The 26,769-nt window shown below is 36.7% G+C and overlaps 1 protein-coding gene across 1 annotated transcript in view; it reads left to right on the forward strand.

The window, feature by feature from the left end:
• The window catches only part of LOC128990894 (CDK5RAP1-like protein), a 32,406-nt gene that overhangs the window by 3,878 nt on the left and 1,759 nt on the right, over window positions 1-26,769 (forward strand). Inside the window, exons 2-8 of the mRNA XM_054413537.1 lie at window positions 3,525-3,773; window positions 9,599-9,809; window positions 18,644-18,789; window positions 22,065-22,273; window positions 23,750-24,034; window positions 24,436-24,585; window positions 24,840-24,977. Of these exons, the coding sequence (XP_054269512.1) occupies window positions 3,525-3,773; window positions 9,599-9,809; window positions 18,644-18,789; window positions 22,065-22,273; window positions 23,750-24,034; window positions 24,436-24,585; window positions 24,840-24,977 (1,388 nt within the window). The remainder of the gene's footprint in view (window positions 1-3,524; window positions 3,774-9,598; window positions 9,810-18,643; window positions 18,790-22,064; window positions 22,274-23,749; window positions 24,035-24,435; window positions 24,586-24,839; window positions 24,978-26,769) is intronic.

A 26,769-nucleotide genomic window follows, 5' to 3' on the forward strand; every position in this document is an offset into this window, starting at 1 on the left:
ATATTCATACTGACGTGTCCTTTAAAGTGTCCTCTATCTGGTGACATCATCGGTATTATGTTACGCGGCCGTATTTTGCCGCAAATCGGCCAGCAATAGATTTTTCCGGCGCGCCCTCTACTTATTGCTGACTTTACCCCCCCTTCCTTATTCCCCAGGTACATGATACTGATACTGTCGTGTCCGTTAAAGTGTCCTCTATCTGGTGACATCATCGGTATTATGTTACGCGGCCGTATTTTGCAGCAATTCAGCCAGCAATAGACTTTTAGGGCGCGCGCATTACTTATTGCTGATTTTACCCCCTCTTTCTTATCCGTTAGGTACATGATATTGATACTGTCGTGTCCGTTAAAGTGTCCTCTATCTGGTGACATCATCGGTATTATGTTACGCGGCCGTATTTTGCCGCAATTCGGCCAGCAATAGATTTTTTAGGGCGCGCGCACTACTTATTGCTGATTTTACCCCCTCTTTCTTATCCGCCAGGTACATGATATTGATACTATCGTGTCCGTTAAAGTGTCCTCTATCTGGTGATATCATCGGTATTATGATACGCGGCCGTATTTGGCTGCAAATCGGTCATTAATAGATTTTTGAGGGCGCCCGCACTACTTATTGCTGATTTTACCCCCTCTTTCTTATCCGCCAGGTACATGATATTGATACTATCGTGTCCGTTAAAGTGTCCTCTATCTGGTGACATTATCGGTTTCATGTTACGCGGTCGTATTTTGCCGCAAAACGGCCGGCAATGGATTTTTTCGGGCAAGCCCACTACTTATTGCTAACTTTACCCCCTCTTTCTTATCCGCCAGGTACATGATATTGATACTGTCGTGTCCGTTAAAGTGTCCTCTATCTGGTGACATTATCGGTTTCATGTTACGCGGTCGTATTTTGCCGCAAAACGGCCGGCAATAGGTTTTTTCGGGCAAGCCCACTACTTATTGCCGACTTTACTCCCCCTTTCTTATCCCCCAGATACATGATATTTATACTGTCGTGTCCGTTAAAGTGTCCTCTATCTGGTGACATTATCGGTTTCATGTTACTCGGTCGTATTTTGCCGCAAAACGGCCGGCAATAGGTTTTTTCGGGCAAGCCCACTACTTATTGCTGACTTTACCCCCCTTTCTTATCCCCCAGGTACATGATATTCATACTGACCTGTCCTTAAAAGTGTCCTCTATCTGGTGACATCATCGGTATTATGTTACGCGGCCGTATTTTGCCGCAAATCGGCCAGCAATAGATTTTTCGGGCGCGCCCTCTACTTATTGCTGACTTTACCCCCCCTTCCTTATTCCCCAGGTACATGATACTGATACTGTCGTGTCCGTTAAAGTGTCCTCTATCTGGTGACATCATCGGTATTATGTTACGCGGCCGTATTTTGCCGCAATTCGGCCAGCAATAGATTTTTTAGGGCGCGCGCACTACTTATTGCTGATTTTACCCCCTCTTTCTTATCCGCCAGGTACATGATATTGATACTGTCGTGTCCGTTAAATTTCCTCTATCTGGTGACATCATCGGTATTATGTTACGCGGCCGTATTTTGCCGCAATTCGGCCAGCAATAGATTTTTTAGGGCGCGCGCACTACTTATTGCTGATTTTACCCCCTCTTTCTTATCCGCCAGGTACATGATATTGATACTGTCGTGTCCGTTAAATTGACCTCTATCTGGTGACATTATCGGTTTCATGTTACGCGGTCGTATTTCGCCGCAAAACGGCCGGCAATAGATATTTTCGGGCAAGCCCACTATTTATTGCTGACTTTACCCCCTCTTTCTTATCCGCCAGGTACATGATATTGATACTGTCGTGTCCGTTAAAGTGTCCTCTATCTGGTGACATCATCGGTATTATGTTACGTGGCCGTATTTTGCCGCAAATCGGCCAGCAATAGATTTTTCGGGCGCGCGCACTACTTATGGCTGGAGTTATTGCCAGGTTCACACAAGTCGTTCCTATTACAAGCTTAACATCTTCGATGACAATGATAAAAGGCCACCAATTACCGAAAAGCTACATGAGGAATGTTCCTGATTATTATTGCTTACCGGTAGTCAGGGTAGCCTATTTACCCATCTCTACAGCATAGGGCCTAGGCCCTGAAGCCGATTTTTGGTTCCACTAAAGTCCTTTCCACGCCTCTTGATAAATATAAGGGGACCCGTGTGCAAATTTCACAGTTTAATTGGGTCTAAAACTTGTTTCCGAGGCAAAATGAAACCAGTGCAATACCCATTTACCTTTTAAGATTATGTTTGTTAATAGGTGAAACAATTATAATATAACTAGCACCTAATTTTACAATAAATATTTTTTCTTTTTTTTATCTGGGCTACACTATAGGCCACAGAGTTATATACCTTGGCTATCTCGAAAACAGAGTTAAAAAAAAAATCAGCCCATTTAAAATATACTCTCATAAACGGTTTAGTCTCTTGTTAATAATCTGACTGTGGTTAAACATTTACCTGAAAGAATATACAGTTCACGTTTAAGTTGGTCAGCATAACTGGATCTTTGAAAATGGACTTTATAAATAAATTAAACGTAAGGAGGCGAAGCCTTATAGGAAATTACATTTCTAATTTTACCATTTGCAGGTGCGCTTGATCGTAAGCTTTTAAATGACACCACAATTTTATCAGTTAAGTAGGACGGCTGGAAAGGAATGTTACAGGAAAACACCTATTGTATTAAGTTTATATAGATTATTTTATTAAACCAATTACGTATGACTTAACTTTAGTTTCTATGCTTCTTGGCAGTTAGCGGCTTTAGTGAATATCTCTTAGGGAATAAGGAATAAGCTATCAAGTTACTGTAGGTCTCACGGTAAGACCTAGACTCGGAACCACTTAACGTTTTTGTTTTGATGTTCCAAAGACCAAAAACACCATCCTTTCAATGTTTTATATAATATAGAAATTCAGTATAAAAGTGTAGACTTATATTTGCTCAAACGAGTTTGACACCACTATGATCACTATGATAAATATTTCTCAGTGAAATACCAAGCTTAGTATGGAACATAGTACAGTAAATACATTTGACTAATGTCATTTAAATACTCCTATATACTGCAAACTACAACGAATAAATTCCATTCTCCATTAAGGATAATATGTGATCCAATGTAGCCTTCAGTAATATATTTGCCACTTACGGCAATATATGGCGGTACGGGGGGTGAACTATTACCACACCTAAATTTCTGACAATACAGCAAAGCTGTATCACACGATTGCATCTTCTGCTCGGGCGTTCCTGATGACACGGAACATACCCGCTGCCAGCGTTGGGAAAGGCTCCGCCTGTAGGCTTAATGGTGTGTAGGACCTGAATGTCACATTTCATCCAGAGTATTCTCCGTGCCAAGAAGCTAAACCTTTACTGGGATGCGGTGTAGGTCATAATGAATCTGAATGCAAGAAACGGCTGAGGGCACAGTGCATGCCTATAAATATCCATAATTCCTGTACCATATAATGTTTGTTTCAGTTTATTTCGATGTCCACGGATGTCAGATGAATGTGAGCGACACGGAAATTGTCTGGTCGATATTGAAGTCAGCTGGTTTCATTAAAACCGAAGTGCTGAATGAAGCAGATGTAGTGTTAATTATGACATGTGCTATTAGAGAAGGAGCAGAGAACAAAATATGGAACAAACTTGTGAATAATTTAAAATATTTGAAAAAAGATCGCCAAAAACAACCTGAAAAGCCTTCTCTCAAAATTGGAGTCTTGGGTAAGCATCTACCATAAATAGCCTACATGGAAATAAAACAACTTTGAACTTATTGTTGTTTTTTATAGCCTCTGTGACAACCCTATGAGTGATTGTAAAAATAAAATATGAATATTTAAATAGTTTTATCTATATAAATAAAATTATGGTTTTGTCTGTACATTGTTCAGATCAGAATATAAATTTTTTGTTATTTTACGTTTTAGCGAATTTCCTATATAGGGAATAAGCTATTACCGTAGGTCTCATGGTAAGACCTTGACCCGGGACCGATTTACTTTTTCGTTTTGATGTCCCCAGAGGCTAAAAACACCATCCGTTCAAGTACCGTACCCTTTTTAAAACTCATTTTATTGAACAAAGACTATTTTCAACAACAATGTCATAGTCATGTCTTAAAAATAACAATAAACATGTTTGTTAATAAATAAATACAAATCATCTGACTAAGATTTTGATGAATTTAATTTAACTGAACCGCAGGATTTTTTTCAAATATTGGATTAGGTTTGTTAATGTTCAAAGTAAATTTTCTGGGTGTTGGTTGTATTTCTTGTATATGTAAAAATCTTCTTTAACATGTAATTTTGATTCGTCTTTTTCATATTCAAGATGTTTTAAATTTTCTAGTATGCTTTTGTATTCATGATCCAATATTTAAAAAAATTGTGCTGTTCATAGGGTTGGTACGGCCAGGGTAAACCTGGAAAAGTCAGGGAATTGTGAAAAAATTCTGGAACTTCTCCTGAAAGACTACCTTTTTACAGATATGCTACGTTTTGCTCTAAACATGTTTTGTCAGGGTGATGACTATGGAAAAAAACGACACAAGAACTGATGCTTATTTTTATATTGATAGTTATCAGTACGGGGGAAGGTATCGATATTTATATAGTTTGAAACAAGTTTTGTATTTGGGAGTGATTAAGTAAGTTAAATATTTACATTTTTTATAATATTTCTTGATTTTGATTAGTCGATATTGACATACCGTACACCTGGAAAAAGTATAATATCTGGTTGGAAAACCTGGAAGAGTCAGGGAATTTTTTTCACCAAATTTAGTACCAATCCTGAAAGAAAGAAAGTTATTATACAGGGTGGCTGAAAAATAACTTACACCCCATCTTACCTTTTCAACCATTTGAGGTATTTGAAATCTGTTTGCAGCAACCTTCTTAGATGAGGGGCTACAACAATTATGGTCAATTTAGAAAATTTTGTCCTTAGACTAGGGGTAGTAGGGGTAGGGGGTAGCTCACAATTTTTAAATGACAAGTATAGTCGAGTTTGGTATCATTTTACAGGTCTTGACAAAACATAACAATTGACATAAAGAAAACCAAAATCGGCCCACTAATAACAAAATGGCGCCCTAAAACATTTCAAATCCAAATAACCATGAGGGTGGCTGAAAATTAACTTGCACCTCCTTTAATGTTGTTCAAAGGTTTATTGCGGACATTTTCCATCATGATGGTAAAAAACAATACACAACGTTTCGGGATCTGGAATCTGGTCCCGTCTTCAGAAGTAAAAAACTTAACTAACACATTACAACTAACAATACACAAACGCCCAACCTAAGTTGGAATACACTACAGAAGGTAGCAGTTAGCAGTCAAACAATATGCACTGTATTGTAGTCAAGTTATGATACAACATGCAAATAATAACTAATCACAAAACACTATAGTCTATAAAAGGTGTAGTGTGAAACATCTCACACAATGGAACACTAATAGCACCGTTCGCAATGACTCCACCAATGAGACTGAAGCAACATGGCCGACCAATCGGAAACACGAAGACAACAGAAATGGCGTTCGGTTCCTGGAAAAGTAAAACCAACAAAATGGCGGAGCGATGTAAGAAGCCGCAAAAAGGGTGTTAATTCTGTTTATATTCCTATCACGAGTTTTACTACGAGTTAACATAGCGTGCGAATTTTGAGGAAAACTCGGTATTTCCCTATTTATTGAACAATTAAGTTCCCTATCCTTTAGTTCCTTGTTCGAAATGGGTAGCCGCAACGGCCTGATTTCAACCGAGTTCAGGCCACTGTGGCTGATGTTATTTAACACGTTGACTGCTGAAAACAACGTACAGCCGCTTCCCAGTGGCAGGCGAAGCCCCGTCTTGCAACCGAATCAGCGAACGCAATAGGCATTCAAATATTTCAGTCTGACGAATCACTAAAGAGCAGTGGTGACTGTGCTGCATTTCCCCGAGAGTGGACGTAGTTCACTGAAACAGCCAAAGGTAGCTGCACTGCCTGAATCTATAGCCAGTGTCTGTGTAATGTGGGTCAAAGAGAGAAAATCTCCGAAACCGGGACTAAAGCATTGCCAAACGGGATTTTACGGGAAATTTTTATACCAACCTACACCAAAGTAAGGCTCGCTATTAAGCTACAGGCTGGCAACGATTATAACGTCCTCTGTCTGAGGCTAAGCTCACACACTGACTCAATATATTTCAGTTGGTCTGGTGCCGACTTTTGTCGGCGCGCCCCACAATGAAGCGCTAGCGACGTCGTCTAAAGTTGGTGTTAGCAGTCATTGTGTTAAATAGGATTTAATTGTATATCAATTCAGGTAAATAGAAATTTGCTTAGTCTACAGGTTTGCTGCGTCGGGGTATTGTATAACATTAAAGAAGCCGAAACAAGTCTCATCTCAATTTCTGTCAGTCTGTCACAGCCTAGAAGTCATTTTACGCAGCCTACTCCAAAAAACTAGAGTAGGCGCCCAGGCTAGAGTAGGCGCGTATAATCAAATACTGATTATAATTTTTTAATTGTATTCACAGGATAGGGGAGAGTGTATTTAACCATTAAAATATGGCCTCACTATTTTGGAAATAAAATAACTGACGATCAAAAACCCAATTTTGTGTGATGTTTGTCAAGTTTTCTCCCTATGTTTACTACTTACGTCATTTATGAAATACTAATTATTTTCATTATTGATGTTAGCCTCCGGATTACGTTGAATATAAAAATTTGAATAAATACCTGCTTCGTAATCCAAAATGTTGCTGCTATGACGCAACTAGTTTCAACTTCTCATGAAGTCATCTTCGGGCGTCCAGGGGGTGTCAAATCACTTCATCAGAAGGTCGTCAAGACACACATTATACGTTCATACACGAACATGGTCACAGTTACGAACACAAACACAGACACGAACATTGAAACGAAAAAATACAATTTAACGAGTGAAAGCTAAAAATGGTAACACCGGTGAGGCAGTCTAGCAGTCTAGACGCTACATCCATCCGGTCGTGACGCATCATCTGCACTGGTGTTACCATTTTTAGCTTTCATTCGTTAAATTGTACTTTTTTGTTTCAATGTTCGTGTTCGTAACCCTGACCATGTTCAAGTATGAACGTATAATGTGTGTATTGACGACCTTCTGATGAAGTGATTTGACATCCCCTGGGCGCCCGAAGATGACTTCGTGAGAAGTTGAAACTAGTTGCGTCATAGCAGCAACATTTTGGATTACAAGAAGCAGGTATTTACACCAATCTTTTACTAATTATTTGTTAGGAGAATACGTCATCCATGAAATTGCGAACAGCTGTTTAAAGATTATTTTTCCTAGCTGTCACTTATACGTTTAGGAAGTGAAAGCCTACTATTCACTTGACAAATTTTTTGAGAACCCTATAGTGTAGATAAACATTCTCTGATATCCTACATGAGTTTATTTTAATTATTTTAACTATTAATTTTACTATAAAATACATCACTATGACGAAACACCTGTTCTTATGTATGAAATGTACTTTATAAAGAACGTTTTGTGTCAATAAAATATGTCTATGTCTATGTTTACATTAAATGTTGTTAACGAATATTGATATATATGATACAGGATATCGATGATCATTCCTGTGTCGGGTGTTATATTGATGAGTGTAATTTTTCAACATAAATTCCTTATAATTTCTTTTTACAAAGGTACACAGTTGAAATATATAAACTGCATAAATTGTCAAGAGTTTCATCTGAATGAAAAGGGGGCGGCAAGAGGAACGTGGTCTGGTATCAGCTAAAATTCTAACGGCAATTTTTTATAAAATAAAAATATTCTTGGTAATGGGGGAGCTGCCCCATGAGATGATACCATAAGAATGATACACAGCAAGAGCTGCATGCAAACCCGAAGACTTAAAAATCACCCTTAGACCAAACAATGCTTTCGCTAGATCGCACAATGCTTTTGTTATATACAGTTGACTCTCGATAGTCCGGATTTTTCGTAATCTGGCCCGGACGTCCGCCACATTAGACCGAATGAGCGAGAGTCTAGTGTACTATGTAACCATTTCCGATCACGTTTGTAAGCAAATCCAAAACCAAGTGAGATTAATAACCGTGTGGCTTACATAACGGGTATGATTAATCGCAAGTGCAAGTACAATAATATGTAACTGTAAATTAAATGAAATAACTAGCCATCATCCAGGTCGGGAACCGGAGATTCAGTTTGTATCAAGTTGTACTTGAGTTTTGATAACCAGAGACCAGAGAATCAGTGTTGTACAGGACTGGGAAACTTAAATTGTTTAAATCATTTTTTAAAAATGGTACCAAAAGCATACAATTGAGGTTTCCACTCATTAACGGTGTTTCGAATGTTGTTGTGTCAAGTAAAAAATCACAACTACATTGGGTGATCTTTGATTTGTGTGAACAACATCGCGGATGTTGATCTCAACTGATCTGTTGATCTTCGCTGTGATCTCAGAAGATCTTTGCAATGTAGTTTTGATTGTATCAATCACTTTTCCAATTTGTCACTTTCTGTTTCGACTTGCGCTGCTATCGCTGGACCTTACCGCCAATAGGCCTGTGGTCCATATCCTATTGGTACGTAGGCCTACCCAATCATCCTCAACAAAATTTAGACAACGACTATCGGTACCGTTACTTTTCCCAAGTACCATTTTAATATTATGTTAATCATTGATTATTAAATAGAACAACAAATATTTATATCCGGGTGATAATTAATTGCAAAGCATTTGAAACTGTCAGATATTATGTTTTTAAATATTGTGAGTATTCCTATAATAGGTTTCAACTGACTACAAGATCCTCGTCCGTAGAACGGTCACACAGCTAGTTAAACAGTAAAAATAAAAAATATGAGAGGCTCCATTAACCAGGGGCGCATCCAGGGTATGATTTTGGGGGGCGGGGCAAGTTGGATTATGAGGGTAGCCTTCCGGGGGGGCGGGGTCTGAAATTGATCGACATGGAAAGTTTTTAAAGAATCCAGAGGTACAAAAACATGATAATCTTTTGTAATTTAAATCTACAGTTTTTATTAGATTTATTTACCAAAGTCTCAGGGGGGAGGGACAATTGGCCACTTTTCCCCACCCCCCCCCCTCTAGATCCACCACTGCCTTTCATGCTATAGACCCACACCCCTACAGTGTTCTTGTTTATAAAAAACTGCCTGTGCAGCTCAGCTAGTTTGTGGCACAGCCTTCATATTTCTTTTAAATCCTCTCTGGTACTATTAAGTCAATTTCAACATTTGAAGTTTAAAAGGAATTGTCCTAAAACATCTCATTTGGTCATATAAATTTCCCTAATATCTATACTCAGAAGAGTGTGAGCCTTCCTAAAAATGTTTAAGGTTGGTGCTTTTATCAATCCAGACTATGTGGTCCGGGTCCTCTTCGCCGTGTATACACAGTTTTGTTAACATTGTCTTACAACTGAATATATAGTAAGTTAACGTTAAGTGAACAGTCTATTCTAGTAAGTCAGTTATTAGTTATTAATGTTTACCATATTTAAGGTTGTATGGCGGAAAGGCTGAAGCACACATTGCTAGAAAAAGAGCAATCAGTAGACCTTGTTGCTGGGCCAGACAGCTATAAAGACTTGCCTCGACTCTTGGCCTTGACCTACAATGATCAGACTGCAGTCAACGTACTCCTCTCTCTGGATGAAACATATGCTGATGTGATGCCAGTCAGACTGAACGAGGGGGCCAAGTCTGCCTTTGTGTAAGTTTTTAAGTTTTGAGGTCTCAGTTTGCTGCAGTTTTAAAAGTGCTCTCTAACTTAGTTTGACAATTAATTGACTTCTAAGAAAAAACTTTACATAAATTCAAGGTTGCCCATCACAGCAAAGCCCACATCTTAGAATCCGCTCAAATTTGTTGTTTAACCCATACCGGGTCATCAGCTCCCCAGGTAAAATGCGGGTGCCCTAATATTCTTTTCGACTGCACTGCAAAATTATAGGACTTTCAGCTTATGAATTGAACTAGTACGTCCCGGTGACGCATGATTGTGTGAGTTTATCAAACTACGTAGAAAAGTTTCCAAATGTAGCTGTTTCAACATACTGAAAGACGGCATTGCCTAGTTAAACACACAAAATTTTTGAAATTGTAGTGTATTTCATATAGTATACTCTGCTGAGTATGATCACTGTAAAAGTTATATCATGATGGCAATGTTTGACCGAATAAACGTTGCCGTGGTCCGATCATCACGCCACCCTCAACCAACCAATCAGAACACAGCCTGACCACGCTACTCTTTTCCCGGCTATTCCTCTTGGTCTACCATGAGCTCCTGTGATGACACCTAATCCCTGTTCTACTTCCGTCAGTATCGGCCGCGGCATTTTAACATTAATATGTGTTCTTATTTAATCCCAATGTCACTACAAACATTACATTTGGCGACGAGTAAATTGAATTCACGTAACCAGCAAGCAGAAGAGCTGTCGCGTGTGTGCAAAGAAGATTGTTACCGGCAAGCGAAAGGGCTGTCACATGTGAAAAATTAACTGTGCAACAATTAACAATTAACCGTCTTTGAGGAACTGTTGTTTGAAGTGAGAAAGAAAAAGTGCAAACTGGACATTAATAGGACAGTAACGGGAGGTAAGAGTTTGCAGTGTAACGAGAAATTCGGTGAGTCGCAATATAGTTTATACTCGTATGTCAGGAGTTTCACCAGTTTTTATAGAGAGACTATTTAACAAGTAAAAAATGGCGGGTCTTATAGGGTTTATGAATGCGTTTCATGCGGCTGAAGAAACGAGGTCTTCATACAGGGTGTCTCAGACCACCCGGCCGGCTTGTATAGCTCCAATATGTACAAAAGAGCTTTTTAGCAATGGAAACCTAATTGCAACTGGAACCCCCTATTTTGACCCCAAGGAATTCAGCTAAATTATTTTCAACCCCAAAAAAGCACCCCAAAGTGCAGATTTTGGGGGGTGGGGGTGGTTTTTGGGAAATTTTCAAATGTAAAGGGGGGTCGTGTTATACCAAATACAAAATTATCAGTGTTAACCTTTAATATTTTAAGATTCTACTTGCTTTTGCTAGAAGGTATCAAATGTAGTCATTGTTCATGCTGTACATGTTTAGAGCTACTTACAGCTCACCTTCACCAGCATTCTTGTACAGTACACTCCCGATTAAACGAGGTTGTTGGGACTGAGGTTGTTGGGTTGCCGAGAATCTCGAATAACACGGAGGACTCTTAGATTTTGAGGATAGGGGTTACAGTACCACATTACGAAGTCAAGACTAGAAAATATATGTTTTAATAGTGAATACAAAATTATCAATAAAATAATATTTTCATGGACATTTTTTTTTAACACATATACTGCGGGCGTATCCAATCGGATACAGGCCGAGCGGTCTTCAGGTGCTACCGTAACCGATCGGATACGCTCGGCAATGCCTTTCGTATATCTTCGTTTTTGCTCTAACGTCGGTCGAATGCGGACCTATACCACGTAAGCATGTAGTGGGTGACTTGCTTTCTTCACTAAATTGTACATTTTTAAACCCATAACCATTAACAAAGTAGACACTTTTTTCTCGTTCTTAATATCATTAGCGTTATTAAAAATTAACAACCTTTCTATATACAGGGTGTCTCAGACCACCCGGCCGGCTTGTATAGCTCCAATATGAAAGCAAATGGAAACCTAATTGCAACTGGAACCCCCTATTTTGACCCCAAGGAATTCAGCTAAATTATTTTCAACCCCAAAAAAGCACCCCAAAGGGCAGATTTTGGGGGGTGGGGGTGGTTTTTGGGAAATTTTCAAATGTAAAGGGGGGTCGTGTTATCCCTCTTTTTAAAGGTCCTTTAGTCCTGAGTATTTTAGTGGAAAAAGATTTAAATTATCTTCATCCCTATTTACAGGGTGTTCAAAAACGTACAAAAAATAGACCTTTGAACTACTTTTCACTGTAAAGAGGTGGAATTTCGTGGGGGGTTCAAATTTTGATAACACTTTAATTAATAAATGAGCTTTCAAAAAACTCTGGTTTCAACCCTTTTGCTATCTTTTTACTTATGTTACGCATTTTCAAACTTTTTGAAGTTTCAAAAGCTGTTATCTCAAAAATTTCAAATGGCAACATGGGTTTCATTACAAACCACATTGTAGCCCTTAAAATTTGCTATAACTTTTGTATTTAATGTTTTTTGGTATCTTCATTGGTTAAAGAGCTATAACGAAATTAGTGTATTTTTGTTGAAATATGATTTGTGTGAACAGTTTAATTTGGTATCACATGTGTTCTGAATAAGTTGTTGTCATGGATACCAGATGTGTTTTGTGAAAAGCTATGATATGGTTTTGTATTGAGTAAATCTTGTACCTAAAACACCTTTCTCTTTATCATTCTACATAATTTAAGTCCATTTACAACAGGTTATGGGCCCAGGATATTTTATTCAGTGCTTCATTTAAAGAATACCAACTTCATAAGTTTGTAACAGCAATATGACTCAAAATTCATTACCAATTGAAAGGCTTAAAGGTCGTGAGAATTTTGATACATGGAAGTTTGCAGTACAAGCTTACCTGGAAGATTTGGATTTGTGGGACTGTGTATCTGGTGTAGAACAGGATAAGAAAAAGGACACTAAATGTCGATCAAAGCTGATCTTATTGGTTGATCCGGTGAATTATGTACATATTCAAAACACAACCACCGCAAAGGCAGCTTGGGACAATTTAACGAAGGCTTTTCAAGATGATGGATTAAGCAGGAGAGTTGGACTTCTCCGTATTCTAATAACTACAAAGCTGGAAGATTGTAGTTCTGTTGAGGAATACGTGAACCGCATAGTCACAACTGCTCACAAGCTTACAAATGTGGGTCTGCAGGTAACCGATGAATGGGTTGGAACAATCTTACTAGCTGGTTTACCCATCCGGTATGAACCAATGATAATGGGAATTGAATCTTCCGGCAATAAAGTCACGGCGGATGCGATAAAAACGAAGTTATTGCAAGATGTGTCTCCAGTACAACGTGATATGACTTTTGCAGGAACTGATTCTGCACTGTATGGTTCCAGTTCAAGAGGGACAGTTCACAAAGTGTATCAAAAGAACAGAAACAGGAGTAGTTCGGACAAAAATGTGAAGAAAGGTCCGAGATGTTATAAATGCAATGTTTACGGTCACATCTCAAAAAACTGTACATCTACGAGAGTAGTGGGCAAAAATAACGTAAACTCTGGCAAATCTAATACGTTACTCTTTGCTGCATTTTCAATGCAATTGGGCGTTAGTAATGAGTTCTTTTTAGACAGCGGTGCATCTTGTCATTTATGTGTTGACGTTAACATGCTTCTGAACGCAAGAAAAGGCCAAGCACTAACGATCACCACAGCAAATAATGAGACAATGGTGACTGATACCGTCGGTGATTTGAAGCTTCCAATATGTATTTCTGGTGAGGTCTCGGAAGCAAATGTAAGTAATGTACATTATGTGCCTAATTTAAAAGTTAATCTTTTATCAGTGAGTCAAATTGTAAATAAAGGAAACTCTGTGGTATTCAATAGTGATGGAGCCAAAGTTTTCAATTCAACAGGACAGCTCATTGCTTCTGCTAGTTTAATAAACAATCTGTTTAAGTTGGATATGCCTACAAACACATCTGCATTATCCATGCAAAGCAGTGGCTTAACGCTCTGGCATCAGCGTATGGGACATTTGAATTTTGATAGTCTTACAAGATTAGTTAATGGCTTGGCTGATGATATCAACCTTTCTGGTAGTAAGCCAGAAACTATTTGTGATATCTGTATGTTAGGAAAAAGCCATCGTTTACCCTTTCCTAAGAGTGAGTCTAAAAGCAGTCATTATCTGGAGCTAGTGCATTCTGACTTGGTAGGTCCTATGGAAGTGAATAGTCTTGGAGGGTCTAGGTATATTTTGACCTTTTTAGATGACTACAGTCACATGTGTTTTGTTTATTTTTTAAAATCAAAGGACGAAGTCAATGGTCACTTTAAAACGTTCAAAGAGTATGCTGAAAAACAAACTGACAAGAAGATAAAAGTGTTGCGTACAGATAATGGTACGGAGTACTGTAATCGCAACTTAACTGAGTTTTTTAAGTCATCAGGTATTGTGCATCAAACTACATGTCCTTACACACCTCAGCAAAACGGAAAGGCAGAGCGTCTCAACCGTTCCCTCCTAGAACGAGCAAGATGTTTGCTGATAGAGTCTGGGCTTCCGTCTAGTTTTTGGGCTGAAGCTGTGAATACTGCTGCTTACCTTCTGAACAGATCACCATGCAGGTCCGTGGAATCAACTCCAATACAAGTGTGGTCAGGTAACAAGCTTACTCTACAACATCTCAGAATTTTCGGTTGTAAGGCATTTGCTCACATTCCTGCTGAGAAACGTAAAAAACTTAGTCCACGATCTACTCCTTGTATATTTGTCGGTTATTGTCAGTTTAGTAAAGGGTACAGGTTGTATGATCCTCAGAAGAAAATAACTTTCATATCTAGAGACGTTACCTTTTCTGAAAATCAATGGGGAAGTTCTCTATTGAAAAATGTGAGGAAAGACTTAGATTTTTACGTGTTTCCCGAACCTACAGGAAATGTGTCTGATAGTCAGGACAGTACTAGTGGTCAGACACAAACCGGTCCAAGTGTGTCCAATAATGATGATGTGCTTCCAACAGGATCTGGTGTAAACCGAAGTAACAACGATGTTACTGATGTTACTGACATGAACATTATTCCGGACACAACAACTCGACCGCAGCGCGTCAGAAACCTCCCAGCTGCGTTGAACGATTATGTTACTTATTTCTCTGGTGAGCTATCCTATCCAATAACTCGCGAAGAAGCATTAAAAAGTGAGTTCAAAGACTCTTGGAAGAATGCTATGGACCGTGAGTTTAAGTCTCAAATCGAAAATAAGACTTGGGAATTGGTCGAACCCCCAGCCTTGAGGAAACCTTTAAACTGTAAATGGGTTTTCAAATCAAAGGAAAATGAGAAGGGCCAGGTGACTTGTCATAAGGCACGGCTAGTTGTTAAAGGATTTGACCAAAGGAGGGGAATAGACTATGATGAAACATTTTCACCTGTTGTGCGTTACAGTTCGATTCGGTTTCTATTAGCCCTTGCTGCTGAACACGACTTAGACATCGATCAAATGGATGCTGTTTCTGCTTTTCTGCAGGGAGAACTGGAAGAGGAGATATACATGTGCCAGCCGCCTGGATATGAAGACGGAACTTCTAGAGTTTGCCGCCTTCATAAAAGTATATATGGCCTCAAGCAAGCCAGCAGGGTGTGGAACCAAAAACTTGATTCTTGTTTACAAGGTCTGGGACTGAAACAATCAAAATTCGACCGTTGTGTTTATTATCGAATTGAAGAAGGTGTAGTGTTTTTGCTTGCAGTTTGGGTTGATGATATTTTAATATTCTCCAACAATCAGAAACTTAAACAGGAGATGAAAACTCAGATGATGAAGTCTTTTAAAATGAAAGATTTTGGTGAAGCTAAGTCTGTCTTGGGATTTCAACTGACCAGAGACAGAAAGGAGAAGAAGATATGGTTAAGCCAAGAAACGTACATCAACAAGATGCTGACACGTTTCAGAATGGACCAGTGCCACCCAGTATCAACTCCAATGAACTGCAGTGATAAATTTAGTAAAGCTCAGATGCCGAAAAATGAAGTTGAAAAGGAGAAGATGAGAAAAATTCCTTATCAAGAAGCTATTGGTAGTCTGTTGTTTGCAGCCCAAGTTTCAAGACCTGATATCGCATATGCTGTCAGTAATTTGAGTAGATTTAACAACAATCCTGGGATGGAGCATTGGACTGGCATAAAACGAATCTTCAGGTACTTAAAGGGAACTTCGTCGTGGAAGTTACAGTATGATGGTTTTAAGGGTGGAAACTTGTTTGGATACTGTGACGCTGATTGGGCAAGTGATCCAGACGAAAGAAGATCCGTCACGGGGTACCTATTTATGAAGTGCGGTGGTCCGAGTTCATGGTGTACCAAACGACAACCTACTGTGGCACTCTCGACAACAGAAGCCGAGTATATGGCAATGTCTTCAGCTGCTCAAGAAGCATTATGGCTAAGAGGTTTAGCTGAAGAAATTGACCCGTCTTCAAAGAGTCTGATCCAGATATATTGTGACAACCAGGGAGCCAGGAACTTAGCCTTGAATGGAACGTACCAAGCCAGGACGAAGCATATTGATGTGAGGCATCATTTCTTGAGGGAGAAGATTCAATCCAAACAGCTTTCCTTCATTTATGTTCCTACTAAAGAGATGGTTGCTGATTCTCTAACAAAGGCGCTTAACAGTGAAAAATTCAGAGACTGCATTAAGTTCCAGGGATTCCACAAATAAGGAGGGTGTTGAAATATGATTTGTGTGAACAGTTTAATTTGGTATCACATGTGTTCTGAATAAGTTGTTGTCATGGATACCAGATGTGTTTTGTGAAAAGCTATGATATGGTTTTGTATTGAGTAAATCTTGTACCTAAAACACCTTTCTCTTTATCATTCTACATAATTTAAGTCCATTTACAACAATTTTAATGTTTTATTAAATGGTATTCAAAGTGATTGCTGTTGCAAATGTACACCACTAGGTCTCAATTAAAACAAAATCTTTTCTAAAAAAATAAAATAATACTCAGATTGTTGATCTTGGAAGATTGATAAAGGAAAGAACACAACTGCAAATATTCTTAGTTATTTTACAATTTAATGGCTCTAATAGTGCTTTGAATGAATAATTTGTTTGAATCAGCATTAATAGCTTACATACCGATGGACAAATGCTACAAATGCTTAAATTGCCTTCCATTTTGTTCCATGCAAACCCCAACTCTGTTTATGCACGTAGTACTTCTTCTCCACTATTATGGTACTGTATTGCTATTTTACCACCGCAGGTGCATTCACCTCTTTTACAGATCCAGTAAGTTCCTTATAATTTGTTTTATCTTATCAAACGTGACCAGTTTCACGCACACGCTCATTGATTTCGTGATGATTTTTTTAATTTACCAGTAGCATTTATAGACAGTATTCATTCAAAGCAATTAGATCTTTGTAATTGTAAAATAACTAAGAATATTTGCAGTTGTGTTTTTTCCTTTATTAATCCTTCAAAGTTTAACAATCTGGGTAGTATTTTAATTTTTTAACATAATTAGTTTTAATTGAGACCTAGACGTGTAAATTTACTACAGCAAACACTTTGAATACCATTTAATAAAACATTAAAATACACTAATTTTGCTATATCTCTTTAACCAATGAAGATACCAAAAAACATTTAATACAAAAATTATAGCAAATTTTAAGGGCTACAATGTGGTTTGTAATGAAACCCATGTTGCCATTTGAAATTTTTGAGATAACAGCTTTTGAAACTTCAAAAAGTTTGAAAATGAGTAACATAAGTAAAAAGATAGCAAAAGGGTTAAAACCAGAATTTTTTGAAATCTCATTTATTAATTAAAGTGTTATCAAAATTTGAACCCCCCACGAAATTCCACCTCTTTACAGTGAAAAGTAGTTTACACCCTGTAAATAGGGATGAAGATAATTTAAATCTTTTTCCACTAAAATACTCAGGACTAAAGGACCTTTAAAAAGAGGTATAACACGACCCCCCTTTACATTTGAAAATTTCCCAAAAACCACCCCCACCCCCCAAAATCTGCCCTTTGGGGTGCTTTTTTGGGGTTGAAAATAATTTAGCTGAATTCCTTGGGGTCAAAATAGGGGGTTCCAGTTGCAATTAGGTTTCCATTTGCTTTCATATTGGAGCTATACAAGCCGGCCGGGTGGTCTGAGACACCCTGTATATAGAAAGGTTGTTAATTTTTAATAACGCTAATGATATTAAGAACGAGAAAAAAGTGTCTACTTTGTTAATGGTTATGGGTTTAAAAATGTACAATTTAGTGAAGAAAGCAAGTCACCCACTACATGCTTACGTGGTATAGGTCCGCATTCGACCGACGTTAGAGCAAAAACGAAGATATACGAAAGGCATTGCCGAGCGTATCCGATCGGTTACGGTAGCACCTGAAGACCGCTCGGCCTGTATCCGATTGGATACGCCCGCAGTATATGTGTAAAAAAAAAATGTCCATGAAAATATTATTTTATTGATAATTTTGTATTCACTATTAAAACATATATTTTCTAGTCTTGACTTCGTAATGTGGTACTGTAACCCCTATCCTCAAAATCTAAGAGTCCTCCGTGTTATTCGAGATTCTCGGCAACCCAACAACCTCAGTCCCAACAACCTCGTTTAATCGGGAGTGTACTGTACAAGAATGCTGCTGAAGGTGAGCTGTAAGTAGCTCTAAACATGTACAGCATGAACAATGACTACATTTGATACCTTCTAGCAAAAGCAAGTAGAATCTTAAAATATTAAAGGTTAACACTGATAATTTTGAAAGTAATTGGTAGATTATGCAAGTGTAATGAAAATGAGTTTCTGGAGTGACTTTTAGGATATTTTGTTGTTCGTTTACCAGGTCTATCATGCGAGGATGTGACAACATGTGCACCTACTGCATTGTACCATTCACTAGAGGTAGGGAGAGGTCCAGACCTGTGCAGTCCATTGTCAATGAAGTTGCTCATCTTGTGCAGCAAGGTGTTAGAGAAGTAACTCTCCTCGGTAAGTAATCATCTGTTTACAAATCAATTTCCCTGGGGTCCGAGTCATGGCTCGGTGTAGTTTATTTCCATTTTAAAAGCAATATAAAGGAAACTGAGTTTTTATTTACAACTAATTTTAGCTTTTATTATTTCAGTTTCAGTGGTTTTTCAATTTATTATGATGGGAATTTTAACCTGACAATTTACAACACATTAATTTATTTTACAGTCGATGGTAAAAATCACTAGTTTATAATAGCACTAGATGTTATACCCGTGCTTTGCAACGGGAAGGGGACAAAAAATATGAACATTTTGATCCTTACATCTTTTGTATGAAATAGTTACACATCCGCTAACTCTTTTAGAAACAAAATTCAACCTTTATGGCCTTTATGGGAACTCTTTATCTTTAGGTTTATTGCTTTTAAATTTGGTAAGTAGTGGAAACCGCCATTTTGGTTTTGATTATATTTAAATCTTGTGTAGAAAAACTTTTCTACACAAATTTTTTAATAACATTTTCACATAGGTACCTACATTGGACCTCAGTAAAGCTTTTGATTCCATTTCTCATGAGTTGTTACCATGAATGTGTTGTTGTCATGAGTTGTTGTGTTTTAAAGCACAGTAGTAGTGGACTAAATAGCACTGCATTAAACTTGTTTTAAGTCCTATCTTTTTGATAGAAAACAATACGTAGAACTGAGTCACTATAGTGATAAATACCCCCGTCGCAGCAAACCTGCCGTCTAAGCGAATTTCCATTTGCCTGAATTGATTTTCAATAAATCTATTTTTATTAACATTAGGTTTAACGAGTACCTAGGTTTGCTGCTGCAAGGAAACAAAAAAGTGTGTTTTTAAGTAAAATAATTATAGCTTAGTATAAAATCAATAAATTTGCCAAGTTTGATCAAAATATATCCATAAACTAGCAAACTACAAAATTATACAATATTCTCCATAAGAATAACATGGGAATTTTAAATTTAAATTTTTTAGAGTTTTCTCCGTAACCAATAACCATACAAAAACACTTTGATATACTTAATTATTTGTTTTTTTAAGCTCTTTAAGAAGGTCTATAGAGAAATTGGGAAATTTTTTGTTTTGAGTGTCAAAAATGAGAAAAACCAATTTTTACCCCAGTTAAACCCCGTTCCCATGGTCCGATCATGCTGGTTCGCGAACTCGTTCAAGTTTATCCCGCCTTACACCTTCAAACCAAATTTCATCACAATCGGACAAAAATTGCTCAAGTTATCGTCCGGACGGACACAGATGTTTTTTGATAAACAAATATAAAAATTTGAACAAATGGTGTTTTTGGCCTGTGGGGACATCAAAATGAAAAAGTAAATCGGTCCCGGGCCTAGGTCTTACCATGAGACCTACGGTAATAGCTACTTCCCTATAAGGAAATTCGCTAAAATTATAACATTTACAATTCTTGTACTCGGGAAGTTAAATATGGAGTTCCCCAAGGATCTATCCTAGGCCCCTTTTTATTCATCTTTTACTTGAGAAATTTTCCGCAACTAAGTGCTTTTAGCAAATTTTGCTTATATGCTGATGCTGCAAATTTAAAAGTAGCCGCAGAAACGTATGCTGAACTTGAAGTCACGGCCAATTCTGATATATTATTACTTAACAGTTTTTTTACTCAAATAATTTGCGTTTGAACACAGATAAAACTAATTTTATGTGTTTCCAAGCAGGAAAAACTAAACTGCGAAATATGCCAAAAATTGTAGTTAAGAAAAATATTAAAATCTATTCTTAAAAAGCAAAAAAAAAACTATTAGAATTTTATGCAATCTAAAACGTAGAACTTCAGTCAAGGAACTTTTTAAAACTGAAAATATTATAACTTTATGGAATGTATGTCTATGAAACAGTATTATCAGTAAAGGACAGATCTGATGAATTACAACTTGTTGGAGACTATCACAGTTACTAGAAATCGAGAAAACCTGGCCTTCATACTCTGCAACTTTTCACAAAGGCACCTAAATATGTCGCTTCCAAATTTTATAATAAACTTCCTAAAGAAATCAAATTTGAAACATCCAAAAATAAATTTAAATGAAAATTGAAATAGTTTCTTATCAACAAGACTATCTACTCCTTTGAAGAGTTTTAGTTCCATAAGTTATACTGCTTTATTTCATATTTCATATAAGTAGAAACTTTTGGTTTTAAAATAATTTTATCTATTATTTTAATTTTGATATTTTCATGTGTAAACTTTTATATTGCACTGCTTGTTTTACTTTATTTGAGTTGAAAACCTATTAGTATTGAAGATATTTTTTTATGCCAAGCATGATAATGACGAGTATTTTAGTTAAGTTAGTTTTATTAATTACTAGCAGAGTACCCGTCCTTCATACAGGGTTTGCGTAGAAGTATAAAATGCTTATAGCAGTTATATTTGGCTTTGTGTTTGCAATGGGAGAGGACACGGCTTAAGACATTTTGATTCTTTTAATTTATGGCATGCTATAGTGTAGCACATCTACCATAGCCATAATGTTCTACCACTGCACCTAAAAAATAGAAAAATGTAAAGTTCTCATTGTATGTCACAGCTTTTTGTTGCTAGTTGGTAATTAGCTGTCATAAATGCAAAAAATATTAATTACATTTAATATCGTGTAGTACCAACTTGTGTGGTTGAAACAGCTGACAAAATTCCTTAACCCTTTGGGTGCCAGAAATTTATTTCGATACTTTCCGAAAAGTGCCAGAGTTTTTTTACTAGATATGTCTGAAAAGTGCCAGGCTTTCCGTGGGGGCGAAGCGTAGTGCGCAAGAATAAAAATCGGTAAAATTATAAATTTTCATCCCAAAAGGGCCATGGAACGATATGTGCCTCGATCGTATGAGAAATCGATTGAAATCATCATTGTTTTATAATAACAACCGAGTCAACCGATATGCCCATTAAAACTCACATGATCGAAAGTCGTGCCGTCCCGATATATCGTTGCAATGTATTTTTCAGTAAGACTAGCGACGGTGATATATTGATGTGAAGTATTTTTCAGATGTGTTGTGCAAAACGATATATCGTTGCGTGGCACTCAAAGGGTTAATTCCTTTTAAATATCAATACTTATAAGGTTAACATGGGGAACTCCAGAGCCACTGGGGTGGAGCCTGAAAGGATTTACCAAATTTCAGCTCAATCCAACCAGTAGTTAATGCGTGATTGAACTTCAGTGCAGGTAAATAAAGGTATACTGTTTTGTGGTGACTTTTAAAACTAAAAACTGTTGTTAAATTCAGGTCAGAATGTGAACAGTTACCAAGATCTATCTCAAGACTCGTACTACATGAGTGATCAAACTGCTGAGACAGTGAAAGGGTTTAAAACTGTCTACAAACCTAAGAAACGGGGCCTCAACTTCGCTCAACTGTTAGACCGAGTTTCAGCCATTGATCCAAACCTGAGGGTCAGATTTACTTCTCCTCATCCGAAGGATTTTCCTGATGAAGTAAGAGTTTGAACTTTTCAACGACCCTTTTCTGTTTTTAAAATATACTAGTTAACCGCCCTTGCTCTGCCGCAGGAATAATGTCAGCAATAAAAGACATAATAATTAACAAATACTGTTTATCTTTGTATTTTATTTAGGGGCTGCTTTATTTTGTTCATAAAATAAAACTGATAGTTGGCCTGCATAAACTATTTATGTTAATCAAACCGATATATTAGTTTAAAAAGTGAATGTTTTATATCAATTTGAGTTACTTTCGATAAATAAATAGTGTACGAACTGTGCAATGCCGATAACCTAAATGAAATTAAATGAATAATGAAATGAAAATGTGTCTTTATTGTACAATTTAGAAAATACATACATTTTTTGCACAGACACATAAAAACAATGGTTAATAAACAGTCTGTTTTTTTTGGCACTAGAGTTGTTCAAATTAATTAAGATTACAATAGTATTGAGCACTAAAAAGATGAATACATATTTGTGAAACAAAAACAATCAAAAAATATAAGAGAGAGAGAGAGAGAGAGAGAGAGAGATTACTTTATTGTAGAGTTAAATTAAGGAGGAGAAAAAACAAAAACAAACTGCTCTTAACTTATCTATAGACGAGTTTCATATGGCAGTTTAAAGTTAATTTATGTTAAAAAGTTAAATTCTGTCATTATCTCCCATCTATACTTCCAAGCGTTTTCCAGATAACTAGCTAAAGCTTGCCAATTTCTCCCATTCATAAATTGGTGATATTCTATTTTATTTAAAAAATAACTTTCCAGCCAGAAATGTCTTATGTGTTTTAAAATTGGACAAATTGCAATAAAATGGATAGACTGTTGTTTCATTTTCATTTAGGTTGGTAACATAAGGAACATCTGTAATTTTGATCAAGCCAAGGTGAATATTTGAACGCCTTCAATCTGAGAGACGCAATAGTTCATACTTTTGGATTTTTCCGATCTCACATATTGTTTTTTGGATCAATCGACCCAGCTACGATCAAATGGTCCAAAGCTAAACGGACAGTCTATTTCATAAGTTTACTTCACAAAGGAAAATTGTACTTCTGGTTATGTCTGTACTTTTGAATCTACCGATCTTTGGGTCATCCAATCTGCAATATAAACATTGGATCTTTCGATTTTGGATCAAACTGTGGGCTATTTAACTATTGGATCTTCCAATTTTAGATCAACAGATCGGCAATATAAACTTTGGATTTTGGATCATTTGAAGATGGTCCAGTGGTAGACTGTTTCATTGGACCCCCACTCCTCCAAACTACTGTTTGGTACTAATGCAATTTAGTTGTATCCTTCTGCCCTAGATTGTGACTATTGCATATACAAAGAAAATACCTTGTAAACACGTCTTATAATCTGTTATTCTCTGTAGTTTCAATTGGAATGATCTACTTAGTATCCACCTGACATGACCCATTCATTAGTTATATCCCATTTATTCTAATTTTAGGTTCTACAAATAATCCGTGAGAGACGCAACATCTGCAGGAGTCTTCACATTCCCGCACAGTCTGGAAATTCCTCAGTCCTCGAGCGTATGAGAAGGGGATACTCCCGGGAAAGCTACCTGGATCTGATCCTGCATATCCGGGAAGTCCTCCCCGGAGTCGCTATATCCTCCGACTTCATCTGTGGATTTTGTGGTGAAACAGAAGAGGAGTTTGAGGACACCCTCAGCTTAGTGAAACTAGTCAAATACAACTTTGCATACATATTTCCCTACAGCATGCGAGAGGTATTGTAAAAGTGTTTTATTGGATAGAAAATTGTTAAACATCTTGTATGTTATAACAATAAAAATATTTTCTTATAAATTTTTTAAAAATAGCATTAAGTAGTTTCATAGTTTTCTGTTAAAATTGATCAGTTTGTTCTGTTTGGCTTTTGTTAAAAAATGAAGTGAATCACCGTTTGTTATTCACTGCTTCACTATTCAATGAAAAGAGTCAATTTTTGTAAGTTTAAGAATAATAACAAGTGATCAGATATTTCAAGCCTTGGTGGAATTATCACATTTCTAACTGGTGAACACTTTTCAGGTTGTATTAAAATTATCTGTCATGTTAACATTGTTACTGTTTAGTATACTATAACAATTTATAAACCATCAATATAACAAAATTTAAATTTTTGCAGAAAACCACTGCCCACAGAAGATTCAAGGATGATGTTCCGCAAGAAATTAAGACCTTAAGAGTAGACAGATTAGTTTCACAGTTCCGGAAAGATGCTGAACAACTGAATAAAGCACAGATTGGAAGTGTGCAACTTATTTTAGTTGAGGGGGTAAGTTACAAATGAATATTTCCATGCTAATAAAATCCCTTTTTAGCGGAACATTATTTGGCTTTTTATCTCTTTGAATAACTATGAAACCATGACCTACAGTACTGTACTATAGAGGTACGTTGTAGTCTAAAGGTGTATTAGTATAGTGGGACTTTATATTAATCTAAGAATTTTAATTAATTTATTTATTTTTATTTTAAATTGAAACCCAGTACCGTACAGAGTTTTTTTTTTTTTTTTTTTTGTCTCAGGACAGTAAAAGATCCAAAGAGCACTTGGCAGGGAGAAACGATGGTAACACCAAAGTTATTGTTCCAAAGGTCGACATCCCAGAAGACTCATCGGGCCCAACTAAACCTATCAGTTCTGGCGACTATGTGGCTGTCAAGGTAAAACTCATTGTAACTCTAGTAACAGGTTCATCTTAACATAAGACACATCTCTTTTGTGAAATTACTTGCGGGTTCACGCACCTCCCGTCTTACAACATCAGTAAAGTCTCTGCATTCATCTCTGCAATTTTGTCAGTTGCTAAACTTGCATTAGGTATCTAGATTTTTAGTTTGAGTCGGGATTTTTAGTTTGTCATAAAATTTCGAGATGAGATCGAGACAGGATTTCCCTTCTCATACCTTACGGCAAATGCACGTTCTACATTTTAACCTGATTTTGTAACCCTACCTACTAATTTTTTACAGACTGGTTAAATACAAAAATTATAATAATTATAGGTAATAAATAAATTAAATTCATCTTTAATTAAAAAACATCAATAAAAAGTTGTTTATGAAAAAAAATATTAATTAGGCCTACCTTATAAAAAATAACTCTTAACTTGGTGATACCAGTTATAGTACAGGGTGTCTCAGACCACCCGGCCGGCTTGTATAGCTCCAATATGAAAGCAAATGGAAACCTAATTGCAACTGGAACCCCCTATTTTGACCCCAAGGAATTCAGCTAAATTATTTTCAACCCCAAAAAAGCACCCCAAAGGGCAGTTTTTGGGGGGTGGGGGTGGTTTTTGGGAAATTTTCAAATATAAAGGGGGGTCTTGTTATACCTCTTGTTAAAGGTCCTTTAGTCCTGAGTATTTTAGTGGAAAAAGATTTAAATTATCTTCATCCCTATTTACAGGGTGTTCAAAAACGTACAAAAAATAGACCTTTGAACTACTTTTCACTGTAAAGAGGTGGAATTTCGTGGGGGGTTCAAATTTTGACAACACTTTAATTAATAAATGAGCTTTCAAAAAACTCTGGTTTTAACCCTTTTGCTATCTTTTTACTTATGTTACGCATTTTCAAACTTTTTGAAGTTTCAAAAGCTGTTATCTCAAAAATTTCAAATGGCAACATGGGTTTCATTACAAACCACATTGTAGCCCTTGAAATTTGCTATAATTTTTGTATTTAATGTTTTTTGGTATCTTTATTGGTTGAAGAGATATAGCGAAATTAGTGTATTTTAATGTTTTATTAAATGGTATTCAAAGTGTTTGCTGTTGTAAATGTACACGTCTAGGTCTCAATTAAAACTAATTATGTTAAAAAATTAAAATACTACCCAGATTGTTAAGCTTGGAGGATTAATCAAGGAAAAAACACAACTGCAAATATTCTTAGTTATTTTACAATTTACAAAATTCTAATAGTGCTTTGAATGAATACTGTCTATAAATGCTACTGGTAAATTTTAAAAAAATCATCATGAAATCAATGAGCGTGTGCGTGAAACTGGTCACGTTTGATCAGATAAAACAAAGTATAAGGAAATACTGGATCTGTACGATAGGTGCATGCACCTGCGGTAGTAAAATAGCAATACAGTACCATAATAGTGGAGAAGAAGTACTACGTGCGTAAACAGAGTTGGGGTTTGCATGGAACAAAATGGAAGGCAATTTAAGCATTTGTAGAAGTCCATCGGTATGTAGGCTATTAATGCTGATTGAAACAAATTATTCATTCAAAGCACTATTAGAGCCATGGAATTGTAAAATAACTAAGAATATTTGCAGTTGTGTTCTTACCTTTATCAATCTTCCAAGATCAACAATCTGAGTACTATTTTATTTTTTTAGACAATATTTGTTTTAATTGAGACCTAGAGGTGTACATTTGCAACAGCAAACACTTTGAATACCATTTAATAAAACATTAAAATACACTAATTTCGTTA

This window comes from Macrosteles quadrilineatus, unplaced genomic scaffold, assembly GCF_028750875.1.
Source record: "Macrosteles quadrilineatus isolate MER2022 unplaced genomic scaffold, UCM_ALF_1.0 Scaffold_3__2_contigs__length_128488019, whole genome shotgun sequence".
NCBI lineage: Eukaryota > Metazoa > Arthropoda > Insecta > Hemiptera > Cicadellidae > Macrosteles > Macrosteles quadrilineatus.